The sequence below is a fragment of the Parastagonospora nodorum genome, assembly GCF_000146915.1.
Source record: "Parastagonospora nodorum SN15 chromosome Unknown scaffold_26, whole genome shotgun sequence".
NCBI lineage: Eukaryota > Fungi > Ascomycota > Dothideomycetes > Pleosporales > Phaeosphaeriaceae > Parastagonospora > Parastagonospora nodorum.
Genome location: NW_001884574.1, coordinates 88,526 through 104,959, shown reverse-complemented (window position 1 = coordinate 104,959; position 16,434 = coordinate 88,526). Strand labels below are relative to the sequence as shown.

The following is a 16,434-nucleotide window of genomic DNA, read 5'->3' as shown; positions in this document are numbered from 1 at the left end:
GAGAAAGTGGAAATATGTATCAGCATTGTCTGATTGATACACTAGCCAGCCATGGACTATCTTTTGTTCGTAGCCACGTATCTATAATTCAAGGAACCCATATGGCGACATCAACGCATCAACTAGCATTGTGTCTTTGAGAAAGAAAAACCCAGCCCATGTGATACCCGCCGTCAAACGCCAGGAACGCGGCCGCGAGCTGATCGGGAACTACGGATGCAGCTTCATGACAAAGGAAAATAGGTTCCATAATCCGTTACTCATTAGCCAAGGGGCCAAGGCAGGCAAAGGAAATAGCGAAGGGAGCTTAGGCGAGATAGCCGAGCTCGTCACCCTCAAGACGCTCCAGGTACTCCTTCTCAAGCAGGATGTCTATGCACTTCTTGATGTCGGGCACGCGGGGCATGAAGCGGTTCTTGATCTGCTGAATCGTCTCGGAGACGAGCTGTTGGTGCTTCATCTTCTTGCGAGACTTCATGATACGCACAATGGCGGACTATAGTATGTTAGCAAGGTTCAGAAAGTGGGAAAGAGGTATTACATACCTGCATGAGTAGCTTGCGGTCCTCCTCAATGGTCTTGTGCGTGTCTTCAGCCTCAGCCTTCTGCTCCGACTTGATACCGATGTTGAGGTTGATCTTCGCCTTCTTGGTCTTGAAAGCGGTGTTGAGCTTGTAGGTGGTGCCCGACTCCGTCTTGGCGTTCTCAGGCTGCGCGATCAGAACCTTTGCCTTTAGGAAGACGCCTAAGCTAGGGTCGAGTGTCTCCTTGTTCAGCTTCGTGGCCTCCGCGATCTCGTCGTAAGTGACAGTATCACTATCGTTGAATAGTAGCATAATGCCCATCTGATAAGTCGAGACCTGGAAGGTAGGCGATGCCTTGGAGTTAAGAACCTTGCAGTAGTTTGCCTTGACTTCACCCTTGCACAACTGCCAGAGCCATGTGAGCTTGCGACCCTGGTGCTTGTGGTTGTAGAAACGGGCGAAACGGTCATAAGTCTGGACGATAAGTTGTGGGGGCGTGAATGGAGTGGTGGGTGGGTTGAGCGGCCAGAAACCGGTTCCAAGGATGTGGTAGCTCGCATCGACGTTGGTCTTCATGTCAGCCTCGTCCAAGTTGTTCGACTGCCACTCCTTAAAGGCAGAGTTCAAGTCCTTGGAAATCTGGATATCTTGGAACATGCGCTGAAGCTTGTTGGTGTACTCGAAACCACAGGCCTCCTTGAGCTTGGATATCATGCTGGTCTCAGCATCATCGGAAGCCGAGGTAGTCTGTACCAGACGCTTCGCCAACATGCGCGAGTAGAACTTCTGAAAAACGTCCTTGTCCTCAATGTACTTGAAGACTGTCATGATCTGTGTAAGCAGCTTCTCCATATCGTCCTCTTCGCTCATCTTTGCGCTCGATCGCTTCAGCAGAGTATCGGTGTACTTTGCGAGCAGTTCTGGAGACTTGTTGGAACCCGATTTACATATCTTGTTGCGGTTGACGAATTCGCGGCAGGCGTTGTCCAAGGAACGCACAAACTCTGACTCGCCGTTGAACGCCTTGTTCACGAGGTCTTGGTATTGTGTGTGGACTTCGAGGAGCGCCTCGACGTAGACCTTGGGTTCTAAGCTGTCGCCCTCTTGGGCAATCTTGTCGACGGCAGCCAAGCCAGCCTTACGGACGTGGGTCTCGAAACGGCCACGAAGAGGATCCAGGCCCTCGGGAATGCGGGCAAGCAACTTGTACATGCGGCCAAGGTCGTCGATCTTGTCGTGGTCGAGAAGAATCTGGAATTCTTCCCTAAGAGCTTGTGAGTGGTTGGTAATGAGCGACTGCTCACATGTCCGCATCAAAGGAGACATGATCTCGTTGAGCAGGTACAGCGGCACGCGCTCTTTCTCCTCGTCTAGGCGGGACTCAGCCTTCTTCATGTACTCGACCACGCTGTTCTCGGCCAAAAATTGCTTCGATTCGTTGTCGTAGTATTCAGCGGTGGCTGCGAGGAACGGCTTCTCGAAGAACTCCTTATAAACGTCGAGAGTAGACTTGGAGCTGTCCGACTCGTCCAGGCCCAGAGATACGAACGAGTCGACGACCGACTTGATCTGTGACTGCTCAATGGTCTCGCCGTTTCGCTGCTTCTCGACAAGCTTCAGGACGCTGCGCATGACGCTCTCCTGGGTGCCGGTGAACATGTCCTCCTTCCAGCGGACCAAGTGCAAGGTGTAGATATCGTAGATGTTCTTCTTTCCCTCGTCCATCTCGCGCTTCACCCAATGACGGTTGAGGTACCGAAACAAATGGTTGTTGTACTGTCCGGCGGTCGTGTACCGATTCCACTCCTTGATGTAGAATGTGAGGAGCGCCTCGTCGACATGTTGCCGCGACTCGTCCTGGACGCCTTGAAGATGTGTCTTGAGATATTCGATGAGATGTTGGTAGAGGTCTTCACCGAGAAGATGTGCGCCACCGCGGTTGTTAGCGGCGTGAAATGACGAGCCGGCGACAGCCTTCTGCGCGGTACAGAAGTTGTGGATCGCGGTGTAGAGGCCCATGTATGTCTTCATGTCCATGCCCCCGCGGAGGTTGGTCATGATCTTATCGACACCGGCTTCGAGGTATTTCCATCTGTCGTAGTTTAGCAAGAGCGCAAGTGGGGGCGGGGTGGTTTGAGTAGTGTGTTGATTTTTTGTACTTACGTGGCATTCACATCGTCCTTTGCAGGGACCGGTGGCATCGTAGACGTGGTCGCGGATGCAGAGGCCATGTTGGGTGTCGTCGCGTGCTCTGAGGCACTCTTCGACGGCGACTTCTTGCGCGAAAGAAAGCGTAAAGTCGATAGAGGAGGAATAGAGGTCGCCGCGCCTGAACTTTGGCAGTTGGTTGTGAGGTTGAGGTTGAGCGTGAGGTTGAGCGTGAGCGTGGGTGGAAGGTGCGGAGTGCAAGGCGGAGGCGATGAGTGGGAGAGCAACGGCTGCGGGCGACCGTGGTTATGCAATTCGGCACTAGCTACCGCTCGCTTGGCGTGTCTGGTGGCCGGTTGACAGGCTGCCCGAGGTGAAAGGAAAGATTCAAAGTGAAGGAGCCAGACGTGCGGGCGGCGACGTTTTGTGAATCACCGTCGATGGTTGAAGTCAGGCAGCAGGACTTGGCGGGGAGGTAGCAATTCACGCGCTAGCCACCGTGACCGCCTACAGCTCATGCACTTGTGAAAGATGGTGCTGTGTCCGTGTGTACGAAATGTGAATATCGAAATTCTTTTATCCCAAGACACAGACGACCGCATGCTCGATGTCTTCGGAAATGTCTAGGTGTGGCGAGACGGATTACGAACCAGAGTATTCCCAAGTCCACCCCGAGCTAGATGAAGGATGAACTACAGTATTTAGATCAACAAACATTATGTGAGTACGCAGTAGCAGCGCAATCAACTACCACCTGTCGGTCACCTTACTACGCCTGCGTCAAGTCAGTATCCTCACGTCGGGTGCGATGACGTCGTTCGGATTCAGCTCAGCGGTCCAGCTTCATGGATATGGCGAATCCTACCACCACGAGATTTGTGGCTGAAACTCTACTCCATCGGTTGCTCGAGTCCCGCCCGTTCATTTCTGACACTGTCTTCTATTAAACACATCGAAAGACACCATCTCAATCTCCAAAGGCCTCAAAACCACCCGTCCAGAGCCCATCAGTCGCTCTACATCCATTTGACACTCAACCCCTAATCCGGGCCTCTACCACTATGCCACCACTCACCCTGACCCCCCTCAACTCCCTCCGCCTCTCAACCCACTTCATCCCCACCCACTCCCTCCTCCCCAACACAACCCCTCACTCGCACCCCCTCTACATCTACCATGCGGCCTTCTCGCCCACTACTTCCCCCTCCACCCTCGAATCCCACCTGGCCCAGCACGGCCTAACCCCACAATGGCGCTACACAATGTACACAACAACACACTACCACAGCTACCACGCACGAGATCCTGTGCGTCTTCTCAGGCCGCGCGCGGCTGCTCTTCGGCGGGCGACTCGAACCCGGGCAGAGTGGAAGCGGAGGTGGGCGCGGGGGATGCGATCGTTGTGCCAGCGGGCGTGGGACATCGGTTGGTGGAGGATTTGGGTGTGGGTGGGGGGGTTTGAGATGGTTGGGGCGTATCCGGAGGGGTGTTATTGGGATATGTGCTATGGGAAAGAGGGGGAGGAGGAGAAGGCGAGGAGGGTGGGGGGTGTGGAGTGGTTGAAGGTTGATCCGTTGTATGGGGAGGATGGGCCGGTGGTGTGGGGGAGGGAAAGGTTGGAGGAGTTTGTCGGGAGGGAGCTGTGAGGGTGGTGTGGTATTTATGGATGGCGATGTTGGCGGAAAATATTTGCTGATTTTTCTGGGGGTGGATGTTGTACCTCAAAGCTGGATAGCAGGAGACAAAGGCTGGTGCAGGGGCCGGTCCCGGTGCCGAGTAAGTTGTTGGTAGTGCCGATGCACTTATTGGATCTTGCCGGGGCTGTTCAAATGTCGAAAGGGCTGCAAAGTTGCCCATCTGCTGGTTTGAGAGTATTGGAATGTGAGCGGATATGATACATTGACATCGTGCTTCTATGTGGGTATACATATATGTTGCCGCCAACTCCAAACTTCGTATCCTGACTTCGTTATATCGTACAATTCAAATGTTTGCGCTCGTGTATAGTCAAGCAAAAGCAGTCTAGCTGCTCTCCTGTGCTTTTTTAACACCCTCTTCTGCCTGTTTCTTCGCCCTATCGGCGACATTTTCTGCTTGCTCATGGATTTTCTCAGTGATATGCTCAGGAAGCTCATCCTTGGCTCTGGCATCGGTCTTGCCAGCTGCTCTCTCGAGCTCCAGTTTCTCCTCCATGAGCTCTTCCTTGCCCTTTATTGACGTCTCGACCTGCTCCACGGCGCGCTCAATCTCGACCTCCATATCTGGTAGGTCGAACTGCTCGGCAATAAGCTTGCCATTCCATCGCTGCAGTACCATGACGTCTTTCGTCTCGTTGTTGGTTTGCTTGTGTACCACCGCCGCCACCTCTTCGGCCTGCTGTTCCGTGGGGTTTGGTGCCGCTCGCGACAGCTGACGCGTGGGATACATGAGGCCGGCTGTGTAGACTTCGTCGAGCGCCCATGACGCCTTCGGGGTGGGCAGATTGTGCTTGAGCAGATGCTCGAGGAATTTTGATCCGTTCAGTGCGGTCCAATGCGAGTATGCGCGGTACAGTACGTAGAAGAAGGGTAGGTTGGGTATAACTGGTACAAGCATGAAGGGTGCAGTGAAGGGCATGATGACGATGCTCCAGATCAGCTTGCTGCGGTGCATGAGCTGTCTCTCCTTGGCGAGTTTTTCGAGGATGCCTGGCAGCTTTTCCTGCTTCAGATACCGGCCCGGAAACAGGACTTCGTATTTTTCTTTGCCATCCAGAATGGCTTGCTTCCGCGATGCGGTCAGAGATGGCAGAGTCTTCAGTCCCCACTCCTCGTACGGTATCCTCTTCATCGCCTGGTTACCGTAGAAGGTGACCTTCTTCTTCCAATTGCCCACGGCCTTTTCGTCCTTTTCCCAGGCGGCCCATGTCTCGTTCGCCTTGATGGTGACCTTGTCGATGACGGAGCGGTCTTTGGGGGCTTTTTCGTGGACCCTTTCGCAGTAGATGAGCGAGCGGCGCGTCGATATAGGCAGGAGGAAGAGGCGCATTGTCACGGGCCAGGATGTGGATGTCGATGTCGGTCGCAGGGACGGTTATGTAAGCGCACAATGGCGCAAGTGGTAAGCTGGCAGTCAAACAATGATGTGGTGAAACATGATGCAGATCATGCCGCGCGTGGTGTGGAGGAGGGAAATGCTTGTGAGTGAAAATGCACGGCAAGCGTCGAGCTAATGACGTGTAGGCGGAGCATTCAGCATTCATATCCCTGTTTCACGGCAACCCAGATCGACAACCTTAATCTCCCGCGCCCGGACGTCGAAAGCGTCCCTAGCCCAGTGGCCCAGGGCTCCGCTCCCAACGTCGGCCAGCAAGTCCAGTCGTCTCCAGCCACGTCCCAGCATAGCAGCAGCAGCAGCAGCAGCACCGGGCCATCCCACCGTCTACCGTCTCCCGGCATGCTGTGGCAGCGCGTCGTCTACTTTGCGCCCACGTAACACGCTGCTGTCGCTCACTCACCGCCAAGCAGGCCAGGTTCCCCGTGCTTGACTCTGGCGCGCCGTCTGCGAGGTGAAAAGGGACCCGCTACAGCGACGAGGCGGCCCCTCACAGGCTCTCGCAGGCTCACACAAGCGCACACCACCCAGCCATGACGAGCAAGTCGATGGCTGAGCGCAGGAAGAGCGACAATGGCAGCCACCCCAACGCCCAGCCCTTTCTGAGCCCCGAAGCTGCCCAGGGGAGCACCCACACGCACCCGTCCTTCTCCAGCACCCACAGCAGCCAGCTCTTGCCCTCGCCCATCCCGCCGCCCACGGCCTCGTCGGTGAACTCGCACAACCGCCCGCAGTCGAGGGTCAGCGCCGTCTCGGGCAACTCGCGCAACAGCCAGAGCCAGAGCGACAGCGCCGCCAGGAAGAGCCACAGCCAGTCCGTGTCGAGCACTCCCCACACGCTGGCGTCGTCGAGCCGCACCCTGAGCGCGAGCGCGGAGAACAAGGAGAGGCAGCGCAATGCCCGGACACTTCCTCGTAAGACTTCCTGTGTGACGCCGTCTTGCCCGGAACACCAGCCCGAGACATTCCCCACGAAATGTCTTGCTGATGTCTTGATCCTGTCTTGCAAATGTCCCGAATATGAACATGGCACTAACAGCCTCCAGCTTGGGTCCAGTCTGCCGACGAAGACGAGCATGCCGACGCAACCTCCCTCCTGCTGCCGCGCACCCCCACCTCGGTGCGTCCCGCGAGCCACAACTTCATGCCCACGCCCAAGTCCAACGTGCCCGGCCGCAAATTCGACCATGTCCGCGAAGGCGCCCCCGTGACCCTCGGCACCCCAATGAGCGACAGCGCCCAGAAGTGGAAGCAGTTTGCCCAGGCGTCCTCCCACTTCGGCGACCAGCACGACCGCCCCGTCTCGTCCAGGACAGGCCAGCAAATTGTCGACGACGACTGGATGAAGGAGAACATGCCCGACCTCGAAACGCCCTGGGAGCCCATCGACGAAGACAAGGGCGACGAGCTCATGAAAGGCTTCTGGCTCTTCAGCCCAGCCAAGCGGAAGCGCAAGTTCATGCGCTTCCATAGGACTATTATGAATCATCCCATGGTGCCCGCTGTCGTCCGTATGATTGTTCTCGTCTTCTCCATCATGGCACTCTCACTTTCTAGTGCCATCTTCCACCTCTCCAACACCAACCTCTGCCTGAACAACTCGTCCACCTGGATGGCCATCATCGTTGACGTAGTCGCCATTGCCTATACCATCTACATCACCTATGACGAGTACACCTCGAAGCCGCTCGGCCTACGTTCGCACAACGCCAAGATGTCCCTCATCTTCTTGGACCTAGCATTCATTGTCTTCGAGTCCGCCAACTTGAGTCTAGCCTTCCAGGCTCTCACCGACGAGAAGTGGGCATGTCGAGACTCGAAAGACCCAAACTATCAGGTCTGCTCATACACCAGTTCCATCTGCACGCGCCAGAAAGCCTTGACTGCGACTCTGTTGATTGCCCTCTTTGCGTGGATCAGCACTTTCACAATCAGCACTTTGAGGTAAGTCAACTCAACCATCGGCCATGATTCGTCATTTTACTAACTTTTCCAGGTTAATCCATCGTGTAGCCAGGTAGTACCTCTACACCCATACATTCCTACACTCTTTGTCATCATATTCCATGTAACACTATGTTCGTTGCATCAGCGCAAGACTGATCTCCGTGTCCATCTAGGAAGGACACCACATTTCTGCATTCTGCTTTATTACCTGTCCACCGGCGCAAGGCCTCGATTCTTCGCAATCGCCACCCTCGCCCACAGTCTCCTTGATCTGTAAATGTAAGCTGGCATTGCACTTTGTACACTGCACAGCGACGGCGCTGGGGCGTTTTTCGGACACGATTGTGTTCTCTGTCATGCATGGTTGCGCACATCCTATATTTCCTATCACTGGGCAAGAACTGAGAAACGGCGAAGAGGGGCAACAACAATACATACACAAGAACCTAAAAATAATGACAGCGAGTCGTACTGAGCTAGCATCCAAGTTTTGTCATAGCCATGATTCTGACTAGATCCAGACTGTCGCTGTATACGGGCGAGCCTTACTGGGCAGACTCATAACTTACGCTATAACAGGTATACATGAACCATGACACGAATCTACAACTAGTCAGGATCCCACATCGCGTCGATCTGGATCTGGGACTGGTGGGGTAAAAGGGGTCCTGACGTTCCGAGTAGCCGTCCCTAGCGAGATGTCACCATGGAAGATGCCGCAGTCGATTCCCTAACATGCAGATGCAACAATCAAAAATTGTTAGCAACATGAGCACCCTACAACATCGCCATGCGGAAAACAAAAGCCGTCGACGTCCTCATCTCGGCGTCATCACAGTTGCATATCAAGAGCGTTGATGCGAGAAGCAAATGTGTGAAGCCAAAGATTAATGGACATGAGCAGATCCTCCCAAAACAACTCCAGATACACTCATCATCTTCCACTATATACTCGAGTATCCCCCATCAACCGGCAACCCAATGCCCGTAACCCACCCTGCATCCTCACTCGCCAAAAACACCGCCGCCCTCGCAACGTCCTGCGGCGTCCCAAGACCTCTAAACGGGTGTTTCTTCATCACCTCCGCCTTCACTGCTTCAGCCTCGGGACTCAACAAGCCCGCGATGAACGACGTCTGCACAAATCCCGGACACAGCGCGTTGACGTGGATACGTAGGGGAGCGCAGTCGTGTGCTGCAGCTTTGGTGATGCCCATTACCGCGTGTTTGGACGTAATGTACGATGCTACGATAATGATGAGACTGGCTCGTTAAGCAGCAAAAATGTGAAGGATACTGACACGCTCCTTCTCCCCCACCCAAGCCATATACGCTGGCCAGATTGATAATCCACCCTCTATCCCCATTCGTCCCAGGTTCCTGATCCTTCATCTGCCGACTAGCATACTTGACCCCCAAAAACACGCCCCGCACGTTAATCCGCATCGTCCGCTCAAACGCCTCCTCATCAACATCCCAAATCGGCCGGTTCCCATGCTCGCCCGTCTCAACTGCGATTCCCGCATTGTTCACCATAATATCCACCCTCCCAAACTCCTGCACCGCTCTCTTGACCAAACTCTCGACTTCGGCCGAGGATGTGGTGTCACATTTCTGGTAGATGGCGCGCACGCCGAGATTAGTTACTTCTTGGAGAGTTGTGCCGGAGAGCGAGTCGGTGCGGTATTCGGGGCGGAAGGTCTCGGTGATGTCGCTGCAGACGATGTTTGCGCCTTCGGAAGCGAGGGCGAGGGCGATGGCGCGGCCGATGCCAGAGCTGGAGCCCGTTATTATGGCAGTTTTGTTGGTGAGTCGGCCGGGCATATTTGGGATGCGAATGAGGGCTTTGGGGGATTGCTTAAGATGGGGCTGTGGGAGGTTGTCTGCTTTATCGACAGCAGGGCTAAATAGTACTGAAGAAATTCGCAATGACAGAAGATAAATAATACTATCTATAGCCCAAATCTACTCCTCAAGTACCCCACTCCAACAGGGCGTATTCCCTCTTGGCCACATGTGGGCCACAAGTGTACTTCCCGTGAGGGGTCACGGACTACCCTCGGTATGTCCGAGTTGGTCCAATCTTCAGGATTCGTGCTACGCAGAGATCGTTTATATGTATGCCGTCCGACGGTATTGGCTGCCAGAGCTTGGCCAGATGCGTAACTAGGTAACGGAATAATTTATCTAACGTGCACATGAGCGGGAGAAGGGCCGGGAGGAGGTGGGAGCGGCGAGCTTCTGCGGGTAACAGTTTGTACCTGCTGCTGTACCCGGGGGGCATTGGTGTTGTAGTCACTGGATGCTGGAGATGGTGTTGGCTGATTATCAGTATGGTTTGATACTGAGCCTTTTTTGTTAACATCATTGCAGATGATTGAGCGTTTGAAGATCTTGAAAGTCTAGGCAGTGTGGGAGGTGTGTTGTGACTCTCAGATCCAGCAAGTTATGTGACAACGCAAACGCTACTGGAGCATACATATTCGTTTGAGGAGAAAAGCTATTCCATCCCCAGGAAGGTTTCGGTACGTTGAAGTGCCCGCAAGTGATGCGGTCAAGGGCCTCGGATGTGGGGTAGCTAGTCCCAATTTGCATCCGCGTAGCACCGACGTCATCTTCGATACCGAATGCGAATTAATAAGTCCCCCAAAAACTGCACTTTTGCGGACGGGATCTTTGGGTTGGAAAGAAACAATCGTCTAGACATAGCTATTTGAGAGGAGAGAATAGCTACACTCGCGTACCCATCATGCCGGCAGAGACAATCGGGAACAATAGCAGCGAAGATGATGCGTTCCCGTGGCATTTGGGTATCTACGATGCGCACTGCCACCCAACTGACACCATGTCCAGCATTGAATCGATCCAAAAGATGAAGACGCGGGTGCTCACTGTCATGGCTACCCGTGGAGAAGACCAGGAGCTTGTCATTTCAGCAGCGGACAAACACAGCGTCAAGTCAATCAATCCAGAGAAATGGTCTCAAGAAGAATGTATAGTACCGTGCTTCGGATGGCATCCATGGTTCTCACATCAAATGTACATAGAGGAAGGAGACGGGGACGGCACGAATCAAGGGACTCTTACGGGTGACGCAAAGATCACGCACTACCTGAGAGCGTTCTTCTCCCATCTCGAGATGACCCGAGCGAAGAAGACCGCCAGATATTCTTATCGCTACCAGACCCAACACCTTTCTCCAACTTCCTCATGCAAACAAGACAGCACCTAGAGCGCTACCCGTACGCACTGGTAGGCGAAATCGGACTCGACCGCTCCTTCCGCATTCCCGAGTCCTGGATTGACAACCCTGACCTCTGGGCACGGCGAGACCACAAATTGACTCCAGGCGGTCGTGAAGGCCGGCGCCTCACGCCATTCCGCTGCAGTCCGCAGCACCAGAGGAAGATCTGCCAGATGCAGCTGCGCCTCGCGGGCGAGATGGGCCGAGGCGTCAGCGTACACGGCGTGCAAGCCCACGGCGCCGTCTTTGAAATGCTGCAGGAGCTCTGGAAAGGCCACGAGAAACAAATCCTGAGTAAGCGCGAGCGCAAGAAACGGGGACAGGACCATCCGTCTGTCGAGGCCGACATGTCTGGCACTGAGCAGTCGAGCTGGGAGCCGAAACCATATCCGCCGCGGATATGTCTGCATTCGTATTCTGGTAATGCGTCGAATTTCAAACAGTACTTGAATCCGGCCATACCTGCGCAGATCTTTGCGTCGTTCAGTACTGCGATCAATCTGTCGGATGCGATGGAGGATGAGACGCCAGCGTCGTTTGAGGAGATTATCAAGACGGTACCGGATCACATGGTGCTTGTCGAGAGCGACTTGCATACGGCAGGAGATGAGATGGACAGGCGGTTGGAAGATATCGTGAGGAGGATATGCAGAATCAAAGGTTGGGGGTTGGAAGAGGGTGTGAAGCAGCTGGGGAAGAACTGGGTGGCATTTGCTTTTGGGACATGATGAGCATGTTAGGCAATAGCACGGTAATTGAAGCTCGCATCGCGAGTCCTCTAGACCTCTACAAGTAACACTTGAAGCACGGAAGGCGTCTTTATGGACCTTCTTGAAGACTTTGAACCTGTGAACGCTTCGGCGAGACTTACATGTACTTCATTGCTTGACGGTGAGCTATTGACGCGCATCCGACGATATGCGAAGACGCCAGGTCTGGCGGCGACGGTGACAACAAGAGACACATGAGGCACTGCAGTATCACCAAGACAGTAAGTTGGAGTAGGTGGGATTCTTATTCAGCGTACTAAGCCCTGAGAATGATCTCCGAAAAGATGATTCCGAGAACTCAAAGTCCGAAAGACCCAGATGCAGCAACAGCTGCGAAATCGTGTAACAACCCATGGGTGGAGTATGTAAACAGTGACTCGCAATTACTCAAGCCCGCAAGTTGCAACATAGGCAACGGCCATCAATGAGAGTACAGAAAAGACAAATCGGGGTATCGCATCCCAGAACTCTTGGTTCTCATCATCCATCAACCGCCAACGCCGTGTTTCTTCAATGCCAGATCCTTCCCGCCAATACTCCTACAAATCGAAAAATCCAGCAGTGAGAAACCTGAACGCCAATTTAGATTGGTGCCATCTGGTGTGTGCGAGCTTAGCCGCGAATGAAGTTGGTGGTGATGGCACGACCGGAGGCGGTGACGGCAGCGTTGAGGTCGTCGATGAAGCTGGCCTGAGGACCGGCATTGGGCTCAACAATGGCTTCGCCGAAATCATCAGTGTAGTGAGTGACCCTGCCGTGGACGGTGTCGTACTGCCAGTCGCCGTAGAAGATATCCTTGGTGTTCATGCCAGGCTTGTAGAATGACAACTTCTCGAATTTCTCAGTCTCGAACCAGCCAGGCAGATGCTCGTCGGGCTAACGAATGGGTTAGCATATCAAATGTGCTCGTCTTGTAATGAATGAGAAGACTCACCTTGAGCTTGCGAATGTTGAGGACGTCGAGGTTGGGGCAGGCGATCAAGATCGCAGTGAGCATCGCGCGATATCCGCCGCTGTTGATGAACCCGTTGTTGATGTTGGCGAAGTTGGTGTGCCTCATGGTGGCATCTTTGATGATCTGCAAGTCGTCCTTCGTCGCCATCTTGGCGGGTAGCAGTTCGCCCTTCGCATCCACCTCAACCAATTCCATATGCAACAAGTTCTCCCAAGCCCAACCATAGCCATGCTCAGGTGACTTCACTCCATCCGCTACCAAGCAAAGTTCCTTGACCTCTCCGCTCACGCCGCGCGGGGCGAACGTGTTCAACATACCTAGAAAGTTTGCCAAGTTGGCGACGGTGGCATATAGCGTCCTGCCCACGGTGAGCTTGCGCAGCTTATCTGACCAGATCTTGTAGTCCAAATGGTGGCAGGTGCTGCGCAGCTGATTGACCTCGGCTCGATCGAGGTAGGACATGGTTTCGTGGAGTAGCTCGAGCGGAATGTTGCACACCGGCTAGTCGTAAACCGTTTAAAGCTGTGGTACATTTTCAGGAAAAGAGAGGACTTACTGCTAACTGGGCCGGCCTCTTGCCCCCACCGGTGCCCGTACCGACACCTGCGAGTGCGACTGCGGGGTGTCAGAACGTGTGATACTTTCGCGGAATACCGCTGGAGCTTACCTAGATTGTTGGGAGTGTTGTTGAGCGACATGATGTGCTTAACGGTGCTTCGTATGATGCTATCCGAAGGAATGTGAACCAGTGTATCGTGTGGGTAGGAAAGAAAGGTAGCGGGCTGGGTAGAGAAGCAAAAATGAGAGTGCGGGCGAGGCCTTGACTAAATAGTAGCGACAGTGAGCTTGGGCCGCCGGCGCGTCCCCGGGTCGGCGGTGAGGCAGAAGTCTGTTTGCTGTGGTGAAGGTGAAGAGAGCGTGTTTCAAAACAAAAGACGCGATGAAGATGAGGTGACAGCAGAGCGGCGTTTGTAGCTGACTGCTGCAAGCTTCACTGTAGCAAGCTTGCCCGGAAAGAAAGTGGAAACACAATACATAAGCAAGATGTAACAGCACAGTTTGGACTTTGGGAGAGCATGCCTCGTTATTGCGCAACATGATTCTGTTTTGGGTGGATGTGTAAGACAGGTGCGGCCTTCGGGCGACCGTCGAAGCCCGTTCTTGCGCATGCGCCAATTGAGCCACATCGTCGGTACCCGATACTCTCGGTACCACGAGAGATAAGAGCAACCGAGAGAGGAGCTACTGAAGAGGCGGCAGCTGCGTAAGTGTAGTGAAGCCTGGGACTGGTGGCAACAGCTAGCTGCTTGCGATGACACAAGATGCATGATGTCTCTCTAGGACTGCGTTTGTACATCTCTACCAGAAGAAGAAAAGAACCGACAGTGGAGAAGGGATGAGAAGGATAGGGAAATTATGGATTTGACTGCATGCACTGCGTTTGTTTGTAGGATCCGCTGCAGAGATCGACAAACGCGGACAACGCGTTGCAATGCGATGGTACGATTTTACGTTCCTTTGCTGAAGGGACTATATTATCAAACATTAACATATCGTAGACTCAGTCATTTTAGCAAACCCGCAGCAGCTTAAAGTCTAAGAAAGCAAGTTAGTCGTGGTAGACCTTTGCTAAACTTTGTGCATCGTCAACCATACGTCAAAGGGAAGGGAGGCCACATCAGCAAGAAAAGGGGCATTAAGAAAGACCAGAATGAGAAGACTGCTGCTAGATGCCAAGGTGGTGATGTAGAAGGAGTCGTGGTGGAGGGAGGCATCGGCGACTGACGTCCGATCACACTAGGGATCACTAATGCGCTAATGTCTCACGTGCACCTAGCTACCATCAATTTGAGCCACCTTGAAAGCGATATGGAAGCACGTTGAGTACGCTCACGGCAATGCTCTACAGAGAAACACACAAGTCTGCTGGGCTATTGAAGTAAATCCACTGCACTGATACAACAAAGATGGCCTATCACTGACACGCATATCTACCTCCCGCATCCTTTGCCATCGCAAATCTATACTGTTCCTGGTCTACTGCAACTGCCGCTGTCATGTATCAGCAACTGATCGACTGGAGGTCCGGTCAACAGCGGCAATCTCCACTCACGCTTGAGCATGATTCTACCTACACAGTAGACCTGAGCGTCGCTTGCTGCGCAACATTACAACGGTATGACTATGCTTAATCGCCTATCAAGTGTCCTTATCTCCTACTGGGTTGATACATAAGTGTTAACAAAGGTGCATCTGGATCGCCGTGGATGGCGTTGACACGGGTGCACCCATGGTGGTAGCACGAACTTGGTAAACGGCCCTGCTAATCACCGGCTACTCAAGAGGCCACCACCTTGCTCCCGCAGCATGGATCCTTGTACTGAATAGAGTGGCTCGCCGCATTTGCAAGCTTGGGCTCTCGGCACTAGCCGACGTCTACTTAGGGTGTCGAATGGGGTATCAAGCGTAAGCCAGCTTTGAGCTTGCAGCTGGCTGAGCAGGAGAGGCGATTATTGCATCGCGAATACAAGCGCGGCTCCCATAATTCTTTGCCCGCCTACCATAGATGAAGAATTGGCCCGTCCGAACCGGGTCTTTCCACGGAGTAGTCGGAATGTGTCCTCTCAAAACGCACGCGCATCTTGTTTGCTGACATGGAGCCACGGGCTTCCAGGGTATCCGGTTGGCAGACATGCCCTGTCCTCTTGGATTTGGCTAACACACATCTCGACTGACGTGGGTCAAGGAAATGCAGGCTTTCACGGATTACGGATATCGTGCCATGATTCATGTCCACAAGAACAGTCTGTCTGGGCACCTGCAGACCTGCAGACGTCTCACCGGATGGTGGGGGGACATGTCGACCGCGCGTACCTCGACCTGCCCTGACAGCAAGGCGACTGCATAGGTATGCATCTTCGTGCAGGAATATGTCGTAGATGGCTAGGCACGATGCACTCACAGTAAAGTGTTGGCCTGGCTTGGGGAAGATAGCCGACCTCATGTGAAGCTTAGGCGATTTTTGCACGACCCCGCCCGTCCGCTCGTCCATCTCCTTTTCATCCCACCATGGCGCCATCGCGAGAGAACAACACCTGTTTTGTGCAAACTGGACAGGCTACCCTCGGCTTACAATTACCAAAGACACACTACAGGGGCAGATTGGCCTGCGGCGCTTCTCTTCCCCCGCACGATGCGAAAGCACGCGCCCTCGCGGCTCGCTAGAATCTGCATCCAGCCTTGTCAAAAGCAATAGTGCTCACATGGCCAGCAATAATCGGCGGAAACTCAGCGGACGAATTTCAGACGATGACGGTGGGTTCCTAGACAATGTCAGAAAAGCTGCCTATTGCATGAGACTCGTCGCGGCGTGTGGCCGCACGCGTCATACTCTTACACCAATGCGTCGTCAGAAATTACAACAGCCTGCAACCACAGAGCATGAAGCCTGCCTCAACGTGGCGGGCATCCTAAGCTGTGACCCGCTCCTACTCGGGCTTCTAGCGCGTACAATTTCGGTCTTATTTGTGCTAAGGAAGCCAACCGCGAGTGGATCCGCATCGGTAAGCTGAGATTCTCCCCTCTCTGTCAATCTCAGTTTTCTACCTATAATATCGAGGAGTTGAGTCTGCTTCATGCATCCATCTGCATCTCTGGACCTCGGAAACCCTTACCCAATTCCATCGAGTGCTCCCGAAAACAGCCCTCTAGCCCGAGTCGTGCTACTCAAAAACAATCGCCCTCCTCACATTG

At 53.8% G+C, this 16,434-nt stretch overlaps 9 protein-coding genes across 9 annotated transcripts; 4 read left to right on the top strand and 5 right to left on the bottom strand.

Moving 5' to 3' along the window:
* Positions 1 to 15: 15 nt before the first annotated feature.
* On the bottom strand, positions 16 to 2,755 carry SNOG_13309 (hypothetical protein; the record flags this gene model as incomplete). Its single annotated transcript, XM_001803466.1, has 3 exons — positions 16 to 496; positions 546 to 2,616; positions 2,688 to 2,755. The coding sequence occupies 3 exons, from the start codon at positions 2,753 to 2,755 to the stop codon at positions 308 to 310; spliced, it is 2,328 nt and encodes a 775-aa protein (XP_001803518.1). The 3' UTR covers positions 16 to 307.
* A 978-nt stretch (positions 2,756 to 3,733) lies between these two features.
* On the top strand, positions 3,734 to 4,318 carry SNOG_13308 (hypothetical protein; the record flags this gene model as incomplete). The annotated part of the gene is made up of 2 exons (XM_001803465.1): positions 3,734 to 3,936; positions 3,961 to 4,318. The coding sequence occupies 2 exons, from the start codon at positions 3,734 to 3,736 to the stop codon at positions 4,316 to 4,318; spliced, it is 561 nt and encodes a 186-aa protein (XP_001803517.1).
* A 376-nt stretch (positions 4,319 to 4,694) lies between these two features.
* Positions 4,695 to 5,699, bottom strand: SNOG_13307 (hypothetical protein; the record flags this gene model as incomplete). The annotated part of the gene is made up of 1 exon (XM_001803464.1): positions 4,695 to 5,699. One exon carries the CDS (start codon positions 5,697 to 5,699, stop codon positions 4,695 to 4,697), a length of 1,005 nt encoding a protein of 334 aa, XP_001803516.1.
* A 60-nt stretch (positions 5,700 to 5,759) lies between these two features.
* SNOG_13306 (hypothetical protein) lies at positions 5,760 to 6,146 on the top strand (the record flags this gene model as incomplete). Its single annotated transcript, XM_001803463.1, has 3 exons — positions 5,760 to 5,771; positions 5,815 to 5,850; positions 5,937 to 6,146. The coding sequence occupies 3 exons, from the start codon at positions 5,760 to 5,762 to the stop codon at positions 6,144 to 6,146; spliced, it is 258 nt and encodes an 85-aa protein (XP_001803515.1).
* Positions 6,147 to 6,298: 152 nt separating this feature from the next.
* SNOG_13305 (hypothetical protein) lies at positions 6,299 to 7,713 on the top strand (the record flags this gene model as incomplete). Its single annotated transcript, XM_001803462.1, has 2 exons — positions 6,299 to 6,680; positions 6,812 to 7,713. The coding sequence occupies 2 exons, from the start codon at positions 6,299 to 6,301 to the stop codon at positions 7,711 to 7,713; spliced, it is 1,284 nt and encodes a 427-aa protein (XP_001803514.1).
* Positions 7,714 to 9,069: 1,356 nt separating this feature from the next.
* SNOG_13304 (hypothetical protein) lies at positions 9,070 to 9,536 on the bottom strand (the record flags this gene model as incomplete). The annotated part of the gene is made up of 2 exons (XM_001803461.1): positions 9,070 to 9,111; positions 9,147 to 9,536. The coding sequence occupies 2 exons, from the start codon at positions 9,534 to 9,536 to the stop codon at positions 9,070 to 9,072; spliced, it is 432 nt and encodes a 143-aa protein (XP_001803513.1).
* A 925-nt stretch (positions 9,537 to 10,461) lies between these two features.
* Positions 10,462 to 11,684, top strand: SNOG_13303 (hypothetical protein; the record flags this gene model as incomplete). Its single annotated transcript, XM_001803460.1, has 2 exons — positions 10,462 to 10,705; positions 10,897 to 11,684. The coding sequence occupies 2 exons, from the start codon at positions 10,462 to 10,464 to the stop codon at positions 11,682 to 11,684; spliced, it is 1,032 nt and encodes a 343-aa protein (XP_001803512.1).
* Positions 11,685 to 12,338: 654 nt separating this feature from the next.
* On the bottom strand, positions 12,339 to 13,379 carry SNOG_13302 (hypothetical protein; the record flags this gene model as incomplete). Its single annotated transcript, XM_001803459.1, has 4 exons — positions 12,339 to 12,602; positions 12,661 to 13,182; positions 13,238 to 13,296; positions 13,349 to 13,379. 4 exons carry the CDS (start codon positions 13,377 to 13,379, stop codon positions 12,339 to 12,341), a joined length of 876 nt encoding a protein of 291 aa, XP_001803511.1.
* A 1,859-nt stretch (positions 13,380 to 15,238) lies between these two features.
* Positions 15,239 to 15,760, bottom strand: SNOG_13301 (hypothetical protein; the record flags this gene model as incomplete). The annotated part of the gene is made up of 2 exons (XM_001803458.1): positions 15,239 to 15,412; positions 15,644 to 15,760. The coding sequence occupies 2 exons, from the start codon at positions 15,758 to 15,760 to the stop codon at positions 15,239 to 15,241; spliced, it is 291 nt and encodes a 96-aa protein (XP_001803510.1).
* Positions 15,761 to 16,434: the final 674 nt, after the last annotated feature.